The sequence below is a fragment of the Equus przewalskii genome, chromosome 5 (genome assembly GCF_037783145.1).
Source record: "Equus przewalskii isolate Varuska chromosome 5, EquPr2, whole genome shotgun sequence".
Lineage (NCBI taxonomy): Eukaryota > Metazoa > Chordata > Mammalia > Perissodactyla > Equidae > Equus > Equus przewalskii.
Window position 1 is genome coordinate 67,915,669 of NC_091835.1, and position 19,169 is coordinate 67,934,837.

The window sequence follows — 19,169 nt, forward strand, 5'->3', positions numbered from 1 at the left end:
TTGCTCAGTAATCTCAAGAGCTAGATTAGCTCTGGGTCAGCAGAATGACTTTTTGGCACATCATTTTTCCAAGCCCTCTATGACCTGGATTCTAACACTGGTTGAGGTGATATTAACAGTGTCCAAATCCAGTGTGTGCTTTTCCAGACCAGTGTGTTCCCTTTGCCCATAGAGGTAGCTAGACAGGAACTGCCATTCTTGTTATCACCCGCCACCCTGTTACAGACTCTATCCTCCAGGTATAAAGAGTATTAGTATATCCTGCATTGGAGAAATCAATTTACAAAAAGCACAGAAGTCAAACTTTCTTTCTTAAAGCCTTTACTTTAAGACATAATGGAAAAATCTTACAGGGATACATTTAAAAGCAGAACATGATCACAGTTAAAAGAAAGCGAAGACAATCTAAACAGAAAGCTCTAACGCCTGTCAGCTAATGTTTAAGCTGAAATTCTGCGTATGACATGCTGAAGGGCTGAAAGGAATGGTAATTAGTATTCCTCTCCTTCTTCCTCACCCTCTCCTTCAACAGAATCCACACCGACCTCCTCATAATCCTTCTCAAGGGCAGCCATGTCCTCACGGGCCTCAGAAAACTCTCCCTCCTCCATGCCCTCACCCACGTACCAGTGTACAAAGGCACGCTTGGCATACATCAGGTCAAACTTGTGGTCCAGGCGAGCCCAGGCCTCAGCAATGGCTGTGGTGTTGCTCAGCATGCACACAGCTCGCTGTACTTTGGCCAGGTCTCCACCAGGGACCACAGTGGGAGGCTGGTAATTAATGCCAACTTTGAAGCCAGTGGGGCACCAATCCACAAACTGGATGCTGCGCTTGGTCTTGATGGTGGCAATGGCAGCATTGACATCTTTGGGAACCACGTCACCACGGTACAACAGGCAACAAGCCATGTATTTACCATGGCGAGGGTCACATTTCACCATCTGGTTGGCTGGCTCAAAGCAAGCATTGGTGATCTCTGCTACGGAAAGCTGCTCATGGTAGGCTTTCTCAGCAGAGATGACAGGGGCATATGTGGCCAGAGGGAAGTGGATGCGGGGATAGGGCACCAGGTTGGTCTGGAATTCTGTCAGGTCAACATTGAGGGCTCCATCAAATCTGAGGGAAGCAGTGATGGAGGACACAATCTGGCTAATAAGGCGGTTAAGGTTAGTGTAGGTTGGGCGCTCAATATCGAGGTTTCTACGACAGATGTCATAGATGGCCTCATTGTCTACCATGAAGGCACAATCAGAGTGCTCCAGGGTGGTGTGGGTGGTGAGGATGGAGTTGTAGGGCTCAACTACAGCTGTGGAAACCTGGGGGGCTGGGTAAATGGAGAACTCCAGCTTGGACTTCTTGCCATAATCGACAGAGAGACGTTCCATCAGCAGGGAGGTGAACCCAGAACCAGTTCCTCCCCCAAAGCTGTGGAAAACCAGGAAGCCCTGAAGACCTGTGCACTGGTCGGCCTGTTAGAAAAGAGGAAAGAGAGAACAAGTTATTGCTTTTTGTATACAATCATAGTAAATATATTTTCACTTTTCAACAATTCCAAGGATAGGATCTTATTTTGACAAGAAACACTTTTCTTAATTAAAAATAACTTCATTAATATTTATAAAGTGACACCAAATAGTTCACGTTTTAAATTAACTTTTTAAAAACTATAAAGGAATAATTCATTTCACTCATTATTACATTTCAGTTCTGTTTGGAAAAAAGAGGCTATTTCAGATGTCTTCCTTAGGTTCATTATTTACTTAATTCTTGAGAATAAACATACCAGTTTGCGAATTCGGTCCAAGACGAGGTCGATGATCTCCTTGCCAATGGTGTAGTGCCCACGGGCATAGTTATTGGCAGCGTCTTCCTTGCCTGTGATGAGCTGCTCAGGGTGGAAGAGCTGGCGGTAGGTGCCAGTGCGAACTTCATCTGGAAGAGGAAGACAAAGCAGCCACCCATCACTAACCACCTGCACAAGCCTGCCCAACCCCAGGGCATCAAGGGAGCCCCAGCGCAGACCTCCTGTCCCAGACCCCTGGGATCTCACTTTGGGTTAGTGTGGTCAACTCACCAATGACCGTGGGTTCCAGGTCTACAAACACTGCCCTGGGCACGTGCTTGCCAGCGCCGGTCTCACTGAAGAAGGTGTTGAAGGAGTCATCTCCTCCCCCAATGGTCTTGTCACTTGGCATCTGGCCATCGGGCTGGATGCCGTGTTCCAGGCAGTAGAGCTCCCAGCAGGCATTGCCGATCTGGACACCAGCCTGCCCAACGTGGATGGAGATGCACTCACGCTGTGGAAAAGGAGATTAAAAAGATTAACCTACTCCAGTAGAGACTGTGAAGCAGAACAACATACTTAGAGAATCTTAATCTTACATATTTCCTCTTTTGAAACGAATTAAAATTTAATAGTCTTTTCCCAGGGGAGAACCACTACCTTTTCGATCTACATTACTTCTAACGAATTTCTTTTCCACCTCTAAATTGGGAAGGTCTCTTTCTAGACCAAGAGAGCTTAGTCACGGCTTCCCCCCTTGGAAGACCAAGATAGGGTGGAAGCCATCCAGTGCTCAGGCCCCAGAATCCCATTTTAGGCTAGGTGGCAAGATTTCCGGGCAGCTACCAGCACAGGAAGCACGTGTCCAGAGCAGAGCAGAGGAAATATCTAGCCTCAGGGACGAGGGGCGGGGCGCTGCGGCACTGGATGAGTGAGCAATTCAGGGGCACGCGCCCGGGCCCCCTTCCCAGGCCGGCGGGGCCGCGCAGCTGCAAAGGCGCACAACGGCCACGTCTGCAGAGGCACTGCCATGATCTACCATCCTCCACTCCCCGCAGGCGTTGGGCTGAGCCCAGCACCTCCACATCTGTCAAGGCGCAGCAGGGGATTATCAGCGGCCCAGATCTGGGCCAAGATCCGATTTCCATTCCCTGGAAATCCCTCACCGCCACCACCTGCTCCCACACGCATTCCTAACGCAACAGAGAGGCCAAGGAAGGAGGGACAGATGGTCTCTACACGCTTTGGGGAGCTAATTGTTCTTATACACTGGCGCAGTGCAGCACACTGACAAGGAGCCCTTCCCCACATTCATCTTTTGCTTTCATTTAAAAAAAAAAGAAAACAGAGGGCAACAGGAGCCACGCCCTCCAGCCATAGCGCCGCAGCTCCCCAGCGCGCACGCGCAGACTGCAGTGGCGGTCTCCCGCCGCTCTCTGGCGGCAAGGTAACGGTCGCGCCTGCGCCTTTGTGCCCTGTCCCTTCCCGCCTCCGCTTGTCTAGTTGAGGAGGAAGTGAGGGCGGGGAGAGCCCGCGCGCGCCCGCCAAAGGCGGGGGAAGAGAAGGGGGATGGGAATGCGCGGGAAAAGACTGTAGGGTCTCAGGGGGCCGCGCCCAGGAGATGAGGGCTAAATGAGCGTTCTAACCACGGCGGAGAGGAGCCGGCGTCTAGCCATCCCTTCCCGGAGTCCGAGAAGAAAACGCGGTGGCCGCCCTCCTTCCGGGCCCCAGCCGTTCTCCACGAACGGGGGTCTCTCTCCTCCCGCCCTCGCCTCTCGCCTCGCCTCCTGCCCTCGGAGGGCCAGCGCTGGTCCCGGCCCTCTCGAGCTAGAGGCCCTCCGCGACCCCCCGCCCCCGCTCGCTCGTCTCCGTCTCTCCCAGGAAGGGCGGCGCCGCGCACGGCCCACTCACCATGGTGGCTACGGGTTAGCAGGCGCAGACGACAGGAGTAGACACCGGGTCCCGGTTACCGTCCCCGACAAGCTAAGAGTCGAGGTAAGTAACGCACTGAGGCTGGGGCGGCGCCGGAGCCACTTAAGTAGTCGTCCGGGGAGGGGCGGGCGGGCCCAGGCGGCGCCGCGGCCGCGGGCCCCTCCCCCGGCTCTGGGCGCCCACTCGGCGCCGGGCTCGGCAGCCGCAGAGGCGGGCTCTCCGCCCGGGGCCCCCTCCCCGCGCCTGCGGGCCGCGAGCCCGGGTGCTGCAGTCTGCGGCGCCTGGCGGCTGGGGCCTGGGCGGGGGGCGGGCGCAGGTCCGGAAACAGACCAGCAGGGGAATGGGAAAGGCGGCCTGCCTTTATCTGGACCAGCCTTGAGACGTAAGAAATGCATACAGTTTTAAAGATGAAGCGCCATGAAATGCAGAAACTTCTGGTCTGGATAGCTCAGCTGATTATTTTCATGTTGCCACAATTTGTCAGTGAGTTGTGCCTTTTTGTTTTCTCAGTTCCTTTAAAGGCAGTGCGTTCCTGTACTTACCTGACAATGTGGAGGAAGTGAGGTTCAGAAAACAGAATAGTTTTATTTGGTTTACTGTAATGACTTTAAAGGTAGCAAACGTTGGCAGGCAATAATATTTCGATGAAAGAGTAGGACCTAAGCACTGAAATCGAAGCTTTTGTTAAAAGGGCAGAGTATTTGTAGAAAGCATAGTTTGGCCTTTCTTTTTAAAATCCAGTCTGACAATCTCTGCCTTTTAATTGGGGTGATCAGGCCATTTACATTTAATGTGATTAATGATATGGTTTTGACCCTACTATCTTGCTATTGTTTTCTGTTGTTTATACCCCCCCCCCCCCCCCCCCCCCGCAGGCTTCACCTCGGTTCCCCTCCCTGCATTGCGGTGTAAAACCTCTTCAGACAGAATGCTAGCGTAATCATAGGGCTCACCTCATTTGTTTCCTTTCTCTCAGGGATCAATGTCCTGTACTGCTTGACGCACAATGTATAAAACTGTTGTTCCTAGACAAATACCCTATGATTCCACTTATTTGAAGTACTTAGAGTAGTCAAAATCATAGAGACAGAAAGTAAAATGGTGGTTACGAGGAAATGGGGGAGGGCAGAATGGGAAGTTACTATTTAATAGGTACAGAGTTTCAGTTTTACAGGATGAAAAGAGTTATGGAGATGGATGGTGGTGATGGTTGCACAACATTATGAATGCATTTAATACCACCGAACTGTACACTTAAAAATGGCTAAGATGCTAAATTTTATGTTAGATGTATTTTTATCATATAAAAGAAAATGGAAAGAAAGCAAAAGGGCAGAGTAGGCCTCATTTTTAGATCTAAACCACAAACTTTGTGGACCAGCTCTAGAGGCTTTTAAAAGGGGAGATTTAAAGATCCATTTCAAATTTGGTAGCTGAATTGAAGAAGAGATGACAGAAACTTGGGTAGGGAGGAAATTGTTTGACACTGAAAGATATTAGGAAGTAGGGGTTCTTTGTGTAATTCAGAATTTTGTAAAATTCTTTATTTAATAACAACTGCTTTCTGTTATGTCATGATAGATCAGTGACTTACAGCTTAGTGCTAGGAGGCCCAGATTATAGTGAATAGACTCTTTTTTTTTTTTCTTTTCAAGAGAATCTATTCCAAGACCATGAACTACATTGCTGACCCTTAGGAATGCATAAGGTGGTTAGTTAGGGTTAAAGTGTGGCTTTAAAATGGTCCTAGCAGAAACCTATCACTGTTGTTACACCATTCAAAATATCCTCCCAGTGATAATGTATCAGTAACAAAAAAGATAAACATAAGACAGTAAAAATTCATCATTCATATTCAGTTATTACCTTATTCAGATTTGGTAAAGCCTTCACCCTTGATGTCAGACAAATAACAAATTTAGACTGTTAATATGTATGTGTAGTTTGTTAATATGTATGTGTAGTCTTCACTCATATGAACCTAGAATGCAAACAAGGAGGTTCTCATTTATTTATAAAATACATATTTTTTCTAGTCCTATTAAAAGGTTTTCGACTCAGAAACCAAATTTGCACACATTTCCCAAACTGGGTTATAGGAGACAGGAATATATTTGAATATTGTCTCACTTATTCTTAAAAGGAGATGGAAAATAATTAGCTTGCCTTGACTGGAAGGCTGAATGTTAGGGAGCCACCCAACTGAACTCCATTTTGCTGTGTGCTCTGGATGAAAGCCATTTGAAAGCAAGCAGGCACCTCCCTCCTCCTAGCTCTCTGCAGAACCATAGAGCTTTCACTGCAGAGATTTGCTCCTGTGGGTCTATATACCTCCCTAGATACCTTCCTAAAACCATTAGCTTTGCTAGCCTTGCTATCTGTGAATTCCCCTGCTGTGAATGAGGAAGTACTTGAGGGGTTTTTTTTTTAGATCCCTGATGATACCTTAGGATTCAGAGAGTAATATAGCCAAAAGAGACCTTTAAATATAATCTAATCTGATTTCTTTATGTCAGGAAAATATTGAATAATGCTAGATTAATTTATTTTGCTACCTCCTTAGTACCTAAGAGGAAAGGCTTACTTTTTTCTTTTTTACCCATGCTAAACTTACACGGGTGGATTTGTTTACATCATATATGGATGTATACACTTTGTGTACATTTAACAACTAAATAGTAGTTATCTATTGCTGGAATATAAACATAGTGTTATCCACTGTCTTAGCATTTTAACTGATTATTTAGGTCTTTCTTTTGTTGGATTGTTTCAAGGCCTGTAACTATTTGCTTTGAGTCTTTGATGTCGTGGAAAACCCTGTGTTGCTATTCTAGCCACTCCCATCTTTGCTTCTTAACATCATGGCAATTTGCTACTGTTCTAAGCAGTCGGTAGCATTTTTGATAGTTCTGTATTGTGGTCTAGACACAAAAGTTCACAAAATCTTTTGTTCATTTAACCAGCTCAACAAGGAAAGATAAAAGTAACAAATAGCAACAATTTACCGAGCATCAACTATTTTCAAACATTTGGCCTTTTATTCTTTTTTTTTTTTTTAAAGATTTAATTTTCCTTTTTCTCCCCAAAGCACCCTGGTACATAGTTGTATATTTTTTAGTTGTGGGTCCTTCCACTTGTGGCATGTGGGACACCGCCTCAGCGTGGCCTGACAAGCAGTGCCATGTCCACGCTCAGGATCAGAACTGGCGAAACCCTGGGCTTCCAAAGCGAAGCGCTCGAACTTAACCACTTGGCCACAGGGCTGGCCCCTGGCCTTTTATTCTTATTTATTACAGTGGTATAAATTTATATTTGTCATTTTGTATGCTATTTTTCCACAGATAGATGGTATAGGGGAAAGAAAATGGGCTTTGATTTCAGATCCTACTAGATTCAATTCTCATTTTGTCAGTTAATAGTGGTATGACTTTAGAACCTTAATTATCTTTATCTAGCTTCATTTATGAATGGGAATCAATATTAGCTTGGAATCATCTTTTTCTCATACTGCCACATTCAATCCCATTTGTAAACTCTATCAGCTTTATCTTCAAAATATGCCCTTCACTGGCCTTAGTAGAGAATCTGAAAAATGATCATATTTAAAGTAGAGAAAAGGAGCCTGTAAAAGGAGTCTGAGAAGGATTGATCAGAGAAGGAGAACTGAGAGGCTCACATTCCAAGGAAAGAGAGTTTCAAGAAGGAGAAGTGCTACAATGTCAGATGCTGCAGAGAGGCTAAGTAGAGGTAAGACTAGAAAGTGTCCATTCTATATAGATAACAATATGGCTTCTAATTTTATTTGTTTATTGGACAAATATTTATTGAGAGCCTACCATGGCAGGTACTCTTTTTAAGTGTTGATTAGATATAACAATGAGCAGAATATGTCCTTGCTCTCCTGGAGTTTGTGTTCTAGTGAAGGAAAAAGAAGATGAACATGAAGCAAAGAGATATGAAATATAATGCCAGGTACTAATAAGTACTATGAGGAAAAATAAAGTCTGGAAAAGAGATTAAAGTTACAGAGGGATGCTATTTTAGATAGATTGATCTGAGAAGGCCTCTCTGAGGAAGTAGTTATTTTATTTATTTATTTTCTTCTTCTTCTTCTCCCCAAAGCCCCTTAGTACATAGTTGTATAATCTAGTTGTAGGTACTTCTGGTTGTGCTATGTGGGATGCCATCTCAGCATGGCTTGATGAGTGGTGCCATGTCTGCGCCTGGGATCCGAACTGGCAAAACCCTGGGCAGCCGAAGTGGAACACGTGAACTTAACCACTGGGCCACAGGGCCGGCCCCAGGAGGTAGTTATTTGAACAACGATGTGAATGAAGTGTTAGAGTGGGCAGTTCAAGCAGAGGGAACATCAAGTTCTGCAAAAGCTCTGAGGTTGAGGGTGTATGTCTTTTTAAAGCAATATCAGTAAGGTTGGTGAGACCGGAGGAGAGGAAGTGAGGGGGAGAGTGTTATGAAATGAGATCAGAGAAGTAGCCAGTGTCTAAATCATGAAAGGGTCTTTCTTGTTAGCCATAGAAAGACTGTGTTTTATTCTAAAAATCATGGGAAGCCATTACATAGTTTTGAGCAAAGATGTGACATTCTCTTTTAGATTTTAAAAGGATTGTTCTGGCTGCTGTGGGAATAAACCACAGGAGATTAAGAATGGGATAAGGAATATGAGTTGAAAGATAATTGCAGTAATGCAGATAAGAGGTGATAGTTACTTGGACCAGGGTGGACCAGTAGTGGAGGTGGTAAAAAAGTGGTGGGTTTCTGGATATATTTTGAAGGTAGCATTGGATGTAGGATGAGAAAGAAAGAGAGGAGTCAATCATGACCCCAAGGTTTTTGGGCTGAGCAACACTGGGGGACACTGAAGGAGGAACAGTTGTAGGGAAATGGAGAGAATCAGAAATTTTGTTTTGGACATGTTCAATTTGAGATGCAGTGTGTTAGACATCTAAGTAGAGATGATCATTAGAAATGTTGATGGAAATAATCCATAAACAATCTATAAATCAAAATTGGGGGTGAGTGTATTATGAGCCAACTCTGAGAACTATATAGATAGGGAGAGTCCTTTCACAAAGGAATGGAGCACTCCAAAGAAGTAGGGGTGTACAGAGTGGTTATATACCATCAATATATCACATATGATTGGAATGTCCCTTGTTTTTTTTAAAGATTTTTTTTTCCTTTTTCTCCCAAAGCACCCCGGTACATAGCTGTGTATCTTTTAGTTGTGGGTCCTTCTAGTTGTGGCATGTGGGATGCTGCCTCAGCATGGCTTGATGAGTGGTGCCATGTCCATGCTCAGGATTTGAACCAGCAAAACCCTGGGCCACTGAAGCAGAGTGCGCCAACTTAACCACTCGGCCACGGGGCCGGCCTCCTGGAACGTCCCTTTTACAATAGTCACAAGATTGCTTTGCGGGCACAGCAATTTGGTGAACACAGTAGGTCCGTGGTCTGAAGGTGGGAGGTCACAAGTTGAGCGCTGCAGGTTAGCAATCAATCCTTAGTTAGGGAGAGATGCTTATCCTTAAGGAAATGCCAATGTGGGGAAGTTACATCCTTTCCTTTAAGGGCATTATTCTTGTCTTTGGGACATAGTAAATACTTAAAGCAGATATACAATGCATGCTCAGTGGCCATGTCAGGCCCTTTTGGAAAACACAAGTTCAGGCCAGATTAGTTTTACACCAAATGGCTTCCTCGTATACTCCAATATCCTATTGCTTGTCATTTGTTTATCAGGCAGTAGGATAAAGTGCAGAATAGATAAATTGTGAAGATAAACTTAGGAGTCATCAGCACAGAAACTGGATGAGATCACCTAGGAAGAAAATATAGATTAAAAGAAGTCCAAGGGGGCCGGCCCAGTGGCATAGTGGTTAAGTTCACATGCTCCACTTCAGTGGCCTGGTGTTCGTGGGTTCATATTCTGGGTGCAGACCTATACACTGCTCATCAAGCCATGCTGTGGCAGCATCCCACATTCAAAAAGAGGAAGATTGGCAATAGATGTTAGCTCAGCGCCAATCTTCCTCACCAAAAAAGTAAATAGATAAAATAAAATAAAAGAAGTTGAAAGACTGAACCCTGGAGCACTTCAGCTTTTAAAAATTAAGAAGAGGATCCAGTAGTTGAAAGTGAGATGGACCAGCTATGGGTAGGAAGAAAATCATGAAGAGTGTGGTGTTCTGGAAACCAAATGAAGAAAATGTTTCAAGCAGGAGAGTCATAACTGAAATTCTTCTGGGAGGCTAGGTAAGATGAGGTCTGAGAACGGGCTAGTAGATTTGGCACTGGAGAGGTCACTGGTGACTTGGGCAAGAGTGGCTTCAGCGGAGCAGTAGGGATGAATGGAGGCCTGGCTGGAGTGTGTTTAAGAGAGAATGCAAGGTGGGGGAAGTGGAGAAAATGGAATAGAAACCTCTTTTGAGAAATTTTGCTTTAAGAGAGTAGAGTGATAGCTGAAATGGCTGGATAGAGATGTTCAATAAAGGGAAGATTTTTTTTTTTTTTTAAAGATAGGAGATATTTTAGAATGTTTGCTAGTGAGAATAAACAAAAGGGAGGGGGAAATTGATGATGTAGCGAAAAGGTGGGATAATTTAAGGAGCAAAGTTTTAGACCAGTGAAACGGGAAGGGATCCAGTGCACCACTGGAGGGATTCACCTTGGAGAGGAGCAAGACAGTTTATCCACTGACACATGGGGGAAGCCAGAGTATATGAATATGGATTCAAGTTGGCAGTTAGATTTGGCATTGATAACATGTGAAATTTCTCTTCTGATTGCTTCTTTTCTCTCCCCCACTCCAGTGAAATAAGAAAACAGATAATTTCTGTTTTTTTTTTTTTCAGGAATATTATCTCTGAGCTAATGTCTGTGCCCATCCTCCTCTATTTTATATGTGGGACACCTGCCACAGCATGGCTTGATAAGTGGTCCGTAGGTCCGTGCCCGGGATCCAAACCGGCAAACACAGGGCTACTGAAGCAGAGCACACGAACGTAACCACTAAGCCACCACACCCACAAACAGGTAATTTCTCCTTGTTCTCGCCCTATTCCTTAATAACAACAGAACCCAGGTTTTGTTGGGAGCAAGGTGCTGAGTTTCTGTTTCAACTACACTGGGGATGTCTGTGTAACTAAGTTCTGGTGAGTTGTTAGCAGTTGTTTGGTGGGGCTTCTGAGAAACAGGATTCACTAAACTGGTATATGTCTTTGGTCCTTTCTCTTTTTCTTGCCTAGAAGGTGGACATGATGACTGGAGTTTTAGCAACCATCTTATGACAATAAAGCGATCCTAAACCATAGCTAAGGATGGAGGAAGATAGAGACTAGGTCCCTGATGAGACTGTGGAGCTGCCACACAAGCCCTGGGTTGCCTATCTCTGAACTTCTCGTTATAGGAGAAAATAAAACAACTTGTTTAAGCCACACTGATCTTTTTCCCTTTTTTTCCTTATTTGGGGGTATGTGTGTATCTGTTATTTGCAGCTGGTTGTAATTCATAACTGATATGGTGGTGGGACCTTGAGGAATTTTTCTGCTGATTTTTTTTTCTTTTTCTTTCCTCAGTGAAATGGGGAACAGGGAGGTCATCAGCTAAATGTGAGGATTGGGGAAGGAGAGTTGGAGGTTTGAGGAGAGAAAATGTATAAAATAATCATCTCTGAGAGTGGGAAAGTAAATTAACTAGGGAAATATAGTAGAGTTTCCAGGTATTGTTGAAGGCATAGTAGGTTTTTCAAACATTTGTGGTTATAAATATAGAATGAGATCAGTCATCTGGTTGTGTTTTTCTCTAGTTAGGTTCAGCTGCTCAGTGAGTTATGAAATAGGTGGAGATTTGGTGTAGTGTAAGCCCTGATAGTTGGGTTTTCTCTTGTAGTGCGAGTGCCTGACTTAAATTTTGATTGCCAAGGCGTCCACTTTCTCAAATAAACACATTGCTAATCACACGACTAGATAGAGAGCCAGGCTGCCTCCCCTCACTGAGGTTCCTTCGTTTTAGAGATCTTGGTTGATTTCAATAACTGACCATTTGGGCTACTTTTTTTTTTTTGTGAGGAAGATTAGCCCTGAGCTAACATCTGCTGCCAATCCTCCTCTTTTTGCTGAGGAAGATTAGCCCTGAGCTAACATCTGCTGCCAGTCCTCCTCTTTTTGCTGAGGAAGACTGGCCCTGAGCTAAGATCCATGCCCATCTTCCTCTACTTTATATGTGGGATGCCTATCACAGCATGGCTTGCCAAGTGGTGCCATGTCTGCACCCAGGATCTGAACTGGCAAACCCCAGACCGCCAAAGCGGAACGTGCGCACTTAACCACTCCACCACCGGGCCGACCCCGGGGCTACAATTTTTTGGTTCTGTGCTTTAAATTCTCATTCTTACATTTTAAATTCACCAATGAAAAGTGAGCCCTTGAAGCCCTAGGCTCCCTCTCTCGACCCTAATAAAAGTAGAACCCCAGGCCCCTTTGCTCACTCATTCTATCTACCCTCAACCTTGCTGTGTGGCCCCAGGTGTGCCTTGTACACTCCAGGGGCTTGTAAGTAATAAACTCTTTTTTTCTTCAAAGTTTCCTAATGGTTATTGCTGAAGGGCATCTTGCAATTATAATAAGAACCAAAAGGGTTGGTCCAGTCTAACATTGGCTTGGAAAGTGGGGATGTCTGTGGGAAGCTCACCTGAGCCCAGTTGAGTACCCCCAGGCATTGGCGTCCACAGGCTGAGACCACCACAAAGCAGTTGGATTTATCCAGGATTAATGTTTTGCTAAAACTACTAGGTCACCATTGTGAAATCAAAGACAAAGTAGACTAGAGTCACTGAGGAGATAATTGAATATCTGAATTAAATTGAATATTTAATGGATTTTTAAAAAACATGTAATAAAAACAAGAGACTTGAAAGCAAAACTTAAACACATTTTTTGAATAGATAAAAATTCCCATGGCCAGGGCTGGCCCCGTGGCCGAGTGGTTAAGTTCGCGCGCTCCGCTGCAGGCGGCCCAGTGTTTCGTCAGTTCAAATCCTGGGCGCGGACATGGCACTGCTCATCAAACCACGTTCAGGCAGCGTCCCACATGCCACAACTAGAAGGACCCACAACTAAGAACATGCCACTATGTGCCGGGGGGCTTTGGGGAGAAAAAGGAAAAAAAAAAATAAAAAATCTTAAAAAAAAAAAAATCCCATGGTTCAAAAAGTGAAGAGATAAAAAGATATACATTGAGATGTTTTGCTCCCACCCTGTGATGGCTAATTTTATGTGTCAGCTTGACTGGGCCAAGAGCTGCTCAGATGGCTGGTTAAACATTAATTCTGGGTGTGTCTGTGGAGGTGCTTCCTGAAGAGATTAGCATTTGAATTGGTAGACTGAGTAAAGCAGATGGCCCTTGCCAGTGTGAGTGGGCATCATCCAAACTGTTGAGGTCCTGAAAAGGACAGAAAAAGGCAGAGAAGGGTTGAATTCGCTCTCTGCCTGACTACTTGATCTGGGACATCCATCTCCTGCTGTCCTCAACGCTCCAGGTTCTCAGGCTTCAGATCCAGAGAGGAATCTACGCCCTTAGCTCTTCAGCCTTTGAGTTACGCCACTGGTTTTCCTGGATCTCCAGCTTGCGGATGGCAGATAATGGGACTTCTCGGCCTGTATAATCATGTGAACCAATACCTTGTAATACCTCTCTCTCTTTCTCCCTCTCTCTCTCTGTTCTGTTTCTCTGGAGAACTCTGACTAATACACACCCCTGTGCTCATTCATCCCATTCTTCCCCACTGCCCGCTATGGATAAGCATTTTTATTAGTTTGTTGTGAAGTCTTTTGGTGTTTCTTCATGAAAATACAAATAAATATTGTTTGATTGATTTATTCTTTTTTCACCCCTTTCTTACACACAGAAGTGTAGCAAACTATAGTGCATGCTGTTCTACACCTTACTTTTTTCACTTCTCAGTATATTCTGGATAGCTTTCCATATGAACACTTAGAGAGTACCCTCATTATTTTTATTTTTTTCATCTACAGAGTATTCCATTGTTATAGATGTTCCATGGCTTATTTAATTAATATTTTGAAAGCAAGGCCTTTATTTGCAAAAACTAGGTTTTGGTAAGGCTTTGTGAGTTCCAAGGAGCCAGTATAGCAGGATTCTATACTTAAAGTTCATACCAAAAAAAAAAAACCTTTTAAAAATAAAGGGGGCCACCTCCGTGGCCGAGTGGTTAAGATTGTGTGCTCCGCTTGGGTGGCCCAGGCTTTCGCTGGTTCAGATCCTGGGTGCAGACGTGGCACCGCTCATCAGGCCATGCTGAGGCGGCATCCCACATGTAACAACTAGAAGGATCCACAAGTAAAAATACACAACTACGTATGGGGGGGCTTTGGGGAGAAAAAGGAAAAATTAAAAAATCTTTAAAAAAAAATAAAAGTTCATGCTAGAATCCATAGAATTGTGAAGAATGAATGATCGTGAAAAATATCATTATCTCTCCAAAAAGAAGTAAGGATTCAACCAACAGACAGGAGGTGGTGAATCTTAAGGCAGAATGATTAGAGTTTAGCTGCTTGTGGGTTCCTGAGACAGGGTCCAGCATTCTCAAATCTTACTCCACTGGGCCTTTGCCCTGACAGTTGAGGTGAGGGTAGATAAGCTGGTTGCGGAGATATTCTAAGCAGAGAAATCTGTGTTTCACTTTTCAGGGTATAGCCTGGAGGACTGCAAGACACTTGAAGAAGCCCAGCATCTAACTTAGTGCCTGAGTAGTAGAGTAGCCATGGCTAAGGGAGGTGCCCAGGCAGATGGGACTTAAAGCAGCCTTACAAATTCCTTCCCACACCCCACGGTGACGGGCAAAGCAGCTGAGAGCTCCCAAGTACCCAATGGGATGTAGAAGTTCTGAGAAGGCTAGCAAACTTGAAAGAGACTTGGAATTGGAGAAAGAAGGACTCAGACCAGAGGCCCAGGCAGGAACCCTATGTCAAAGCAAAATAACCAATAACCATTGTATAGATAAGAGAGAGAAGGTGAGTTTTACTTGAGCCAGGGTGAGGGTCATACCCCGGGAAGTCAGTTTCCACAAAGGAAGAAGGCATTCTGGAGAAGCATGGTTTTCAGTACAGTGTTACACCTTTTTAGAACAGAGAACATACATTAAACAAGCACAGGATATCTATTCATCAAAGTTTCAAAGAGGTATTCAGTTGCAAATTAGCAGGTCAACATGACCCTGTTTTTGGGAAAGGGACTAATACAAGTGTAACCGATAGGGTCTTACCAATACTGGTGTAGGAGAAGTATGCATTCTTTTTTTTTTTTTTTTAAAGATTTTATTTTTCCTTTTTCTCCCAAAGCCCCCCAGTACATAGTTGTGTATTCTAGTTGCGGGCCCTTCTAGTTGTGGCATGTAGGATGCAGCCTTGGCATGGCCTGATGAGCAGTGCCATGTCTGCACCCAGGATCCAAACTGGCGAAACCCTGGGCTGCCAAAGCGGAATGCGTGAACTTAACCACTTGGCCATGGGGCAGCCCCCAGAAGTATGCATTCTTATCTTAAGAGAGCGCATTCTTTACTTTAACCGTTAAAGCAGATGTACAATGTGTACAATGTATGTTTGATAGGCCATAAGTCAGGCTTGTTTAGTTCAAGCCAAATCAGTTTGGAACTAGAAGTTACCCCATATAGCTCAATTTGTGAAAATCTCTCGTCTCCTTTATATCAGCATGAGAAGTCTAAAGACAGGTGGGGTGAAGTGTACAACTCAGCAGAGGCCAGCAAAGATGGAAGACAGTACAGGGATCCGATTCCCTTCCTCTAATTTGAAAGTAATACCCAAGCCCCTCTAGGAATTTAGATCACCTTAGAGAGGATAAGAGAAGGAGAAGGTAGGAGAGTTTAAATCTTGATTTTGACCAAATACTTTCTCAAATGAGGCCGTTTTTACAACAAGAAGTAACTGATTTACCTTGAAGTAGTGTTTAAGTTTTCTGCTCTTGCTGGGGTTTTGTGAGCTGATGAATTTTGCTTATAGAGAAGGGAAATCCAAAGGAGCAACAGCAAAAAAAAATGGAATTAATACTACTAGTAGGCCTTTGGCAGAGATGTGGGGGCATTTGGAAAATTTTATATGAAAAATCAAGCAAAAAATGAGGTAGTTAGGAAGTTCAGAAAAAGTGAAACTTTTTATAGGAAACAAGGCATGATTACAGTGCACTATTTGCTTCAGCAATGAATAAGATATTAATAATTGTAATAATATAAGCACTGGCTGATTTAAATTAAAACTACGTTGGGGAGATGGCCAGGAGGTGAAGTGTGAGGCATATAAAAGACCTAAGTTCTCAACTAATATGGTGAAAAATAAATCTATAATGTCTAAAATTGATGAATCAAGAAATAGCAACATAGGCATTTTATTTAGAATTAAGTAGGTAAACATGAAAAGATGCTCAACATCACTAGTCGTCAGGGAAATGCAAATCAAAACCACAATGAGATATCACCTCACACTTGTCAGAATAGCTATCATCAAAAAGACAACAAATAACAAGTGTTGACAAGAATATGGAGAAAAGAGAACACTCATGTCTTGTTGGTGGGAGTATAAATTAGTGCAGCTACTACCGAAAACAGTACGGCAGTTCCCCAAAAACTTAAAAAGAGAACTACTGTACCACCCAGCAATTCCACTTCTGGGAATTTACCTGAAGAAAACATAAACACTAACTCAAAAAGATATATGCACCCCTATATTCATTGCAGTATTATTTATAATAGCCAAGATATGGAAGCAACCTAAGTGTCCATTGATAGATGAATGGATAAAGATGTGATACACGCACGTGCGCGCACACACACACACACACTGGAATATTACTCAGCTGTAAAAAATAATGAAATCTTGTCATTTGTGATAACGTGAATGGACCTAGAGGGTATTATGCTAAGTGAAATAAGTCAGAGAAGGAAAAACACAGTGTGATTTCACTTGTATGTGGAATCTGAAAAACAAAACAAATGAACAAGCAAAATATAAACAGAAACTCATAGATACAGAAACTAAACTGGTGCTTTCCAGAGGGGAAGGGTATGGGAGGTTGGGTGAAATAGGTGACGGGAATTAAGAAGTGCAAACTTTCAGTTATAAAATAAGTTAGTCACAGGATATAATGTACAGCGCAGGGAATATAGTCAATAATATTGTAATAAATTTGTATGGTAACAGATGGTTACTAGATTTATTGTGGTTATCATTTCGTAATGTATATAAATGTTGAATCACTATGTTGTACACCTGAAACTAACATGATATTGTATGTCAATTATACTCCAATTAAAAAAAAAGAAGTAAGTAGGTAAATTCCAAGGGAAATGGCTAGATGAATTAGGGGTAATTGCTTCTGGTGAACAGGACTGGAGTAGAAGAGGAATGATGCAGGAAAACTATTGTTTTAATATAATATTATTTTATTTTTGGTTTTTGTAAATTTTTTATTGAAATATAACATATATAAAACCTTACATACAGAAAAGGATACAACTTATAAATATACAGCTTGATAAATTAACGTTAAGTGAAAGCACCTGTATAAATTAGCACCCAGATCAAGAATATTTTATTTTTAAACTATACACATGTATTCTTTGATAAATATTTAGAATTAATAATAATAAAGAGTTAGGATATCAGGAGAGAGAAAATGCTTTTGATAATACTACTTTTGATAATACTGCTTTTGAAAATACTCCTAAAATCTGGAGCAGTGCTATCCAATATGGTAACCTCTAGCTACATGCAGCTATCGAGCACTTGAAATGTGACTAGTCTGAGGAACTGGATATTTTATTTTTGTAAATTTTAATTGACTTAAATTTAAATAGTCACATGTAGTGTCTACCGTATTGGACAGTGCACATCTAGAGACTTAAGTACTTAAAGTCCGCACAGAGAGGGAGAAAGGAAGGCTCAGTTTCCTCAGGTTAAATGAGAACTGGTGACAAGGCACTTTGAAAGTAATGAAATAAAGCACCAATAATAACTGAATGGGATTAAGGAGAAAATTTTAAGTAGAGACTAACCATGATCTGAATTTATCTATATGAACTATATTCTATAGGGAAAGAGCACAAATTCAGAAAATATTTTAAAAATTGAGAAAGCAAATGCTAATTCCTACAGTAGTTACAAAGGGAATACTTAATAAACTGATGTTTTCTCTGTGAAAAGAAAACGAAACTCTCAATATTGAATGCTAAGATTTGTGGTTCTTTCTATTTTTCTATATTTAGCAAAGTTTCTTTAATCCAGATGTATTACTTTTATAATTAGAATTAGTGTGAAAAAAGGTCAATATAAAGGGCCCGGCCGCATGGCTGAGTGGTTAAGTTTGTGCACTCTGCTTCGGTGGCACTGGGTTTTGCCAGTTCTGATCCTGGGTGTGGACATGGCACTCCTCATCAGGCCATGCTGAGGCGGCGTCCCACACAGCACAACTGGAAGGACCTGCAACTAGAATATACAACTATGTACTGGGGGGCTTTGGGGAGGAGAAGGAAAAAAAAGATTGGCAACAGATGTCAGCTCAGGGCCAATCTTTTTTTTGAAAAACAAAGGTCAATATAAAGTAAGATGGTGAATTCTAAGACTTAAGAGATAGAAGTATTTATGTTTGCACTTTACCTACTTTGTAAAAAAATAACAGATTTGTTGAAATAATTCACATTCCATAAAATCCGCACCTTTAAAGTGTGCAGTTCAGTGTTTTTTAGCATATTCATAGAATTGTGCAACCATCACCGCTCTAATTTTAGAACATTTTTATCACCCCAAAAGAAACTTGGTACCTGTTATTTCCAAATAAGGTCACATTCTGAGGTTGTTGGTGGACATGAATTTTGCGGGGACACTATTCAACACAATACAGGGTCCAACTTCATTCCTTTGCACGTGGGTATCTAGTTGTCCCAGGACTATTTTCAGAAAAGCATACGCTTTGGGGCACCTTGTTCCAGCCTGGCAAGGGTGAAAGTCTAGGCTCCCTACTCAGCCTTGCTGGCATGGGTAGGGGTTGGGCCACAAATTTTTCTGTGGTGTTTGGCTAGAGAAGAGCGGTTGTTGTGAGAAGTTTTCTGTTTTGCCAGACTGCCCCTTTCCTGGTCCTTTGGCTAGGGAGAGCAGGCTTTTGTTGTTGTTTTGACTGCACCCTTTGGCTGGCATTTCTGGGTTGTCAGCTTCTTCAGCTCCAAGAAAATCCAGGCAGGAAGAAAACCCAGGGAACACACCACCACGTTGTTCCTTGGACCCAAGGTCCCTAGCCAATCTGCCTTCTCTCCATCTTTCAGAATCTTAGGTTTGTTTTATACATAATCTCCAGAGTTTTTAGGTGTACTTAGTGGGAGGAATTAGGAAAATACATCTATTCTACT

The 19,169-nt window shown here is 42.9% G+C and overlaps 1 protein-coding gene and 1 long non-coding RNA gene across 6 annotated transcripts; one reads left to right on the forward strand and one right to left on the reverse strand.

The window, feature by feature from the left end:
- Positions 1–304: 304 nt before the first annotated feature.
- LOC103552226 (tubulin alpha-1B chain) lies at positions 305–3,943 on the reverse strand. Its single transcript, XM_008522082.2, has 4 exons — positions 3,698–3,943; positions 2,078–2,300; positions 1,787–1,935; positions 305–1,472 (listed from the first exon to the last, which is right to left on the reverse strand). Exons 1-4 carry the CDS (start codon positions 3,698–3,700, stop codon positions 492–494), a joined length of 1,356 nt encoding a protein of 451 aa, XP_008520304.2. The 5' UTR covers positions 3,701–3,943; the 3' UTR covers positions 305–491.
- LOC103552210 (uncharacterized) lies at positions 3,904–11,174 on the forward strand. Of its 5 annotated transcripts, none has more exons than XR_011540410.1 (4): positions 3,954–4,201; positions 7,841–8,025; positions 10,591–10,771; positions 10,984–11,174. It is a non-coding gene; the product is annotated as an uncharacterized lncRNA (long non-coding RNA). The 5 variants fall into 5 exon arrangements; XR_011540409.1 differs by lacking the exon at positions 7,841–8,025 and adding an exon at positions 7,261–7,465 and having other exon boundaries at positions 3,979–4,201; XR_011540407.1 differs by lacking the exon at positions 7,841–8,025 and adding an exon at positions 7,327–7,465 and having other exon boundaries at positions 3,983–4,201.
- The last annotated feature ends 7,995 nt before the right edge of the window (positions 11,175–19,169 follow it).

Bases quoted from the DNA above. Each gene is read 5' to 3' on its own strand.
- LOC103552226 (XM_008522082.2), bottom strand. The intron at 1,936-2,077 runs GTGAGTTGACCA...TTCCTCTTCCAG, and splicing joins CCTGGAACCCACGGTCATTG to ATGAAGTTCGCACTGGCACC. The intron at 1,473-1,786 runs GTATGTTTATTC...CTTTTCTAACAG, and splicing joins TGGACCGAATTCGCAAACTG to GCCGACCAGTGCACAGGTCT.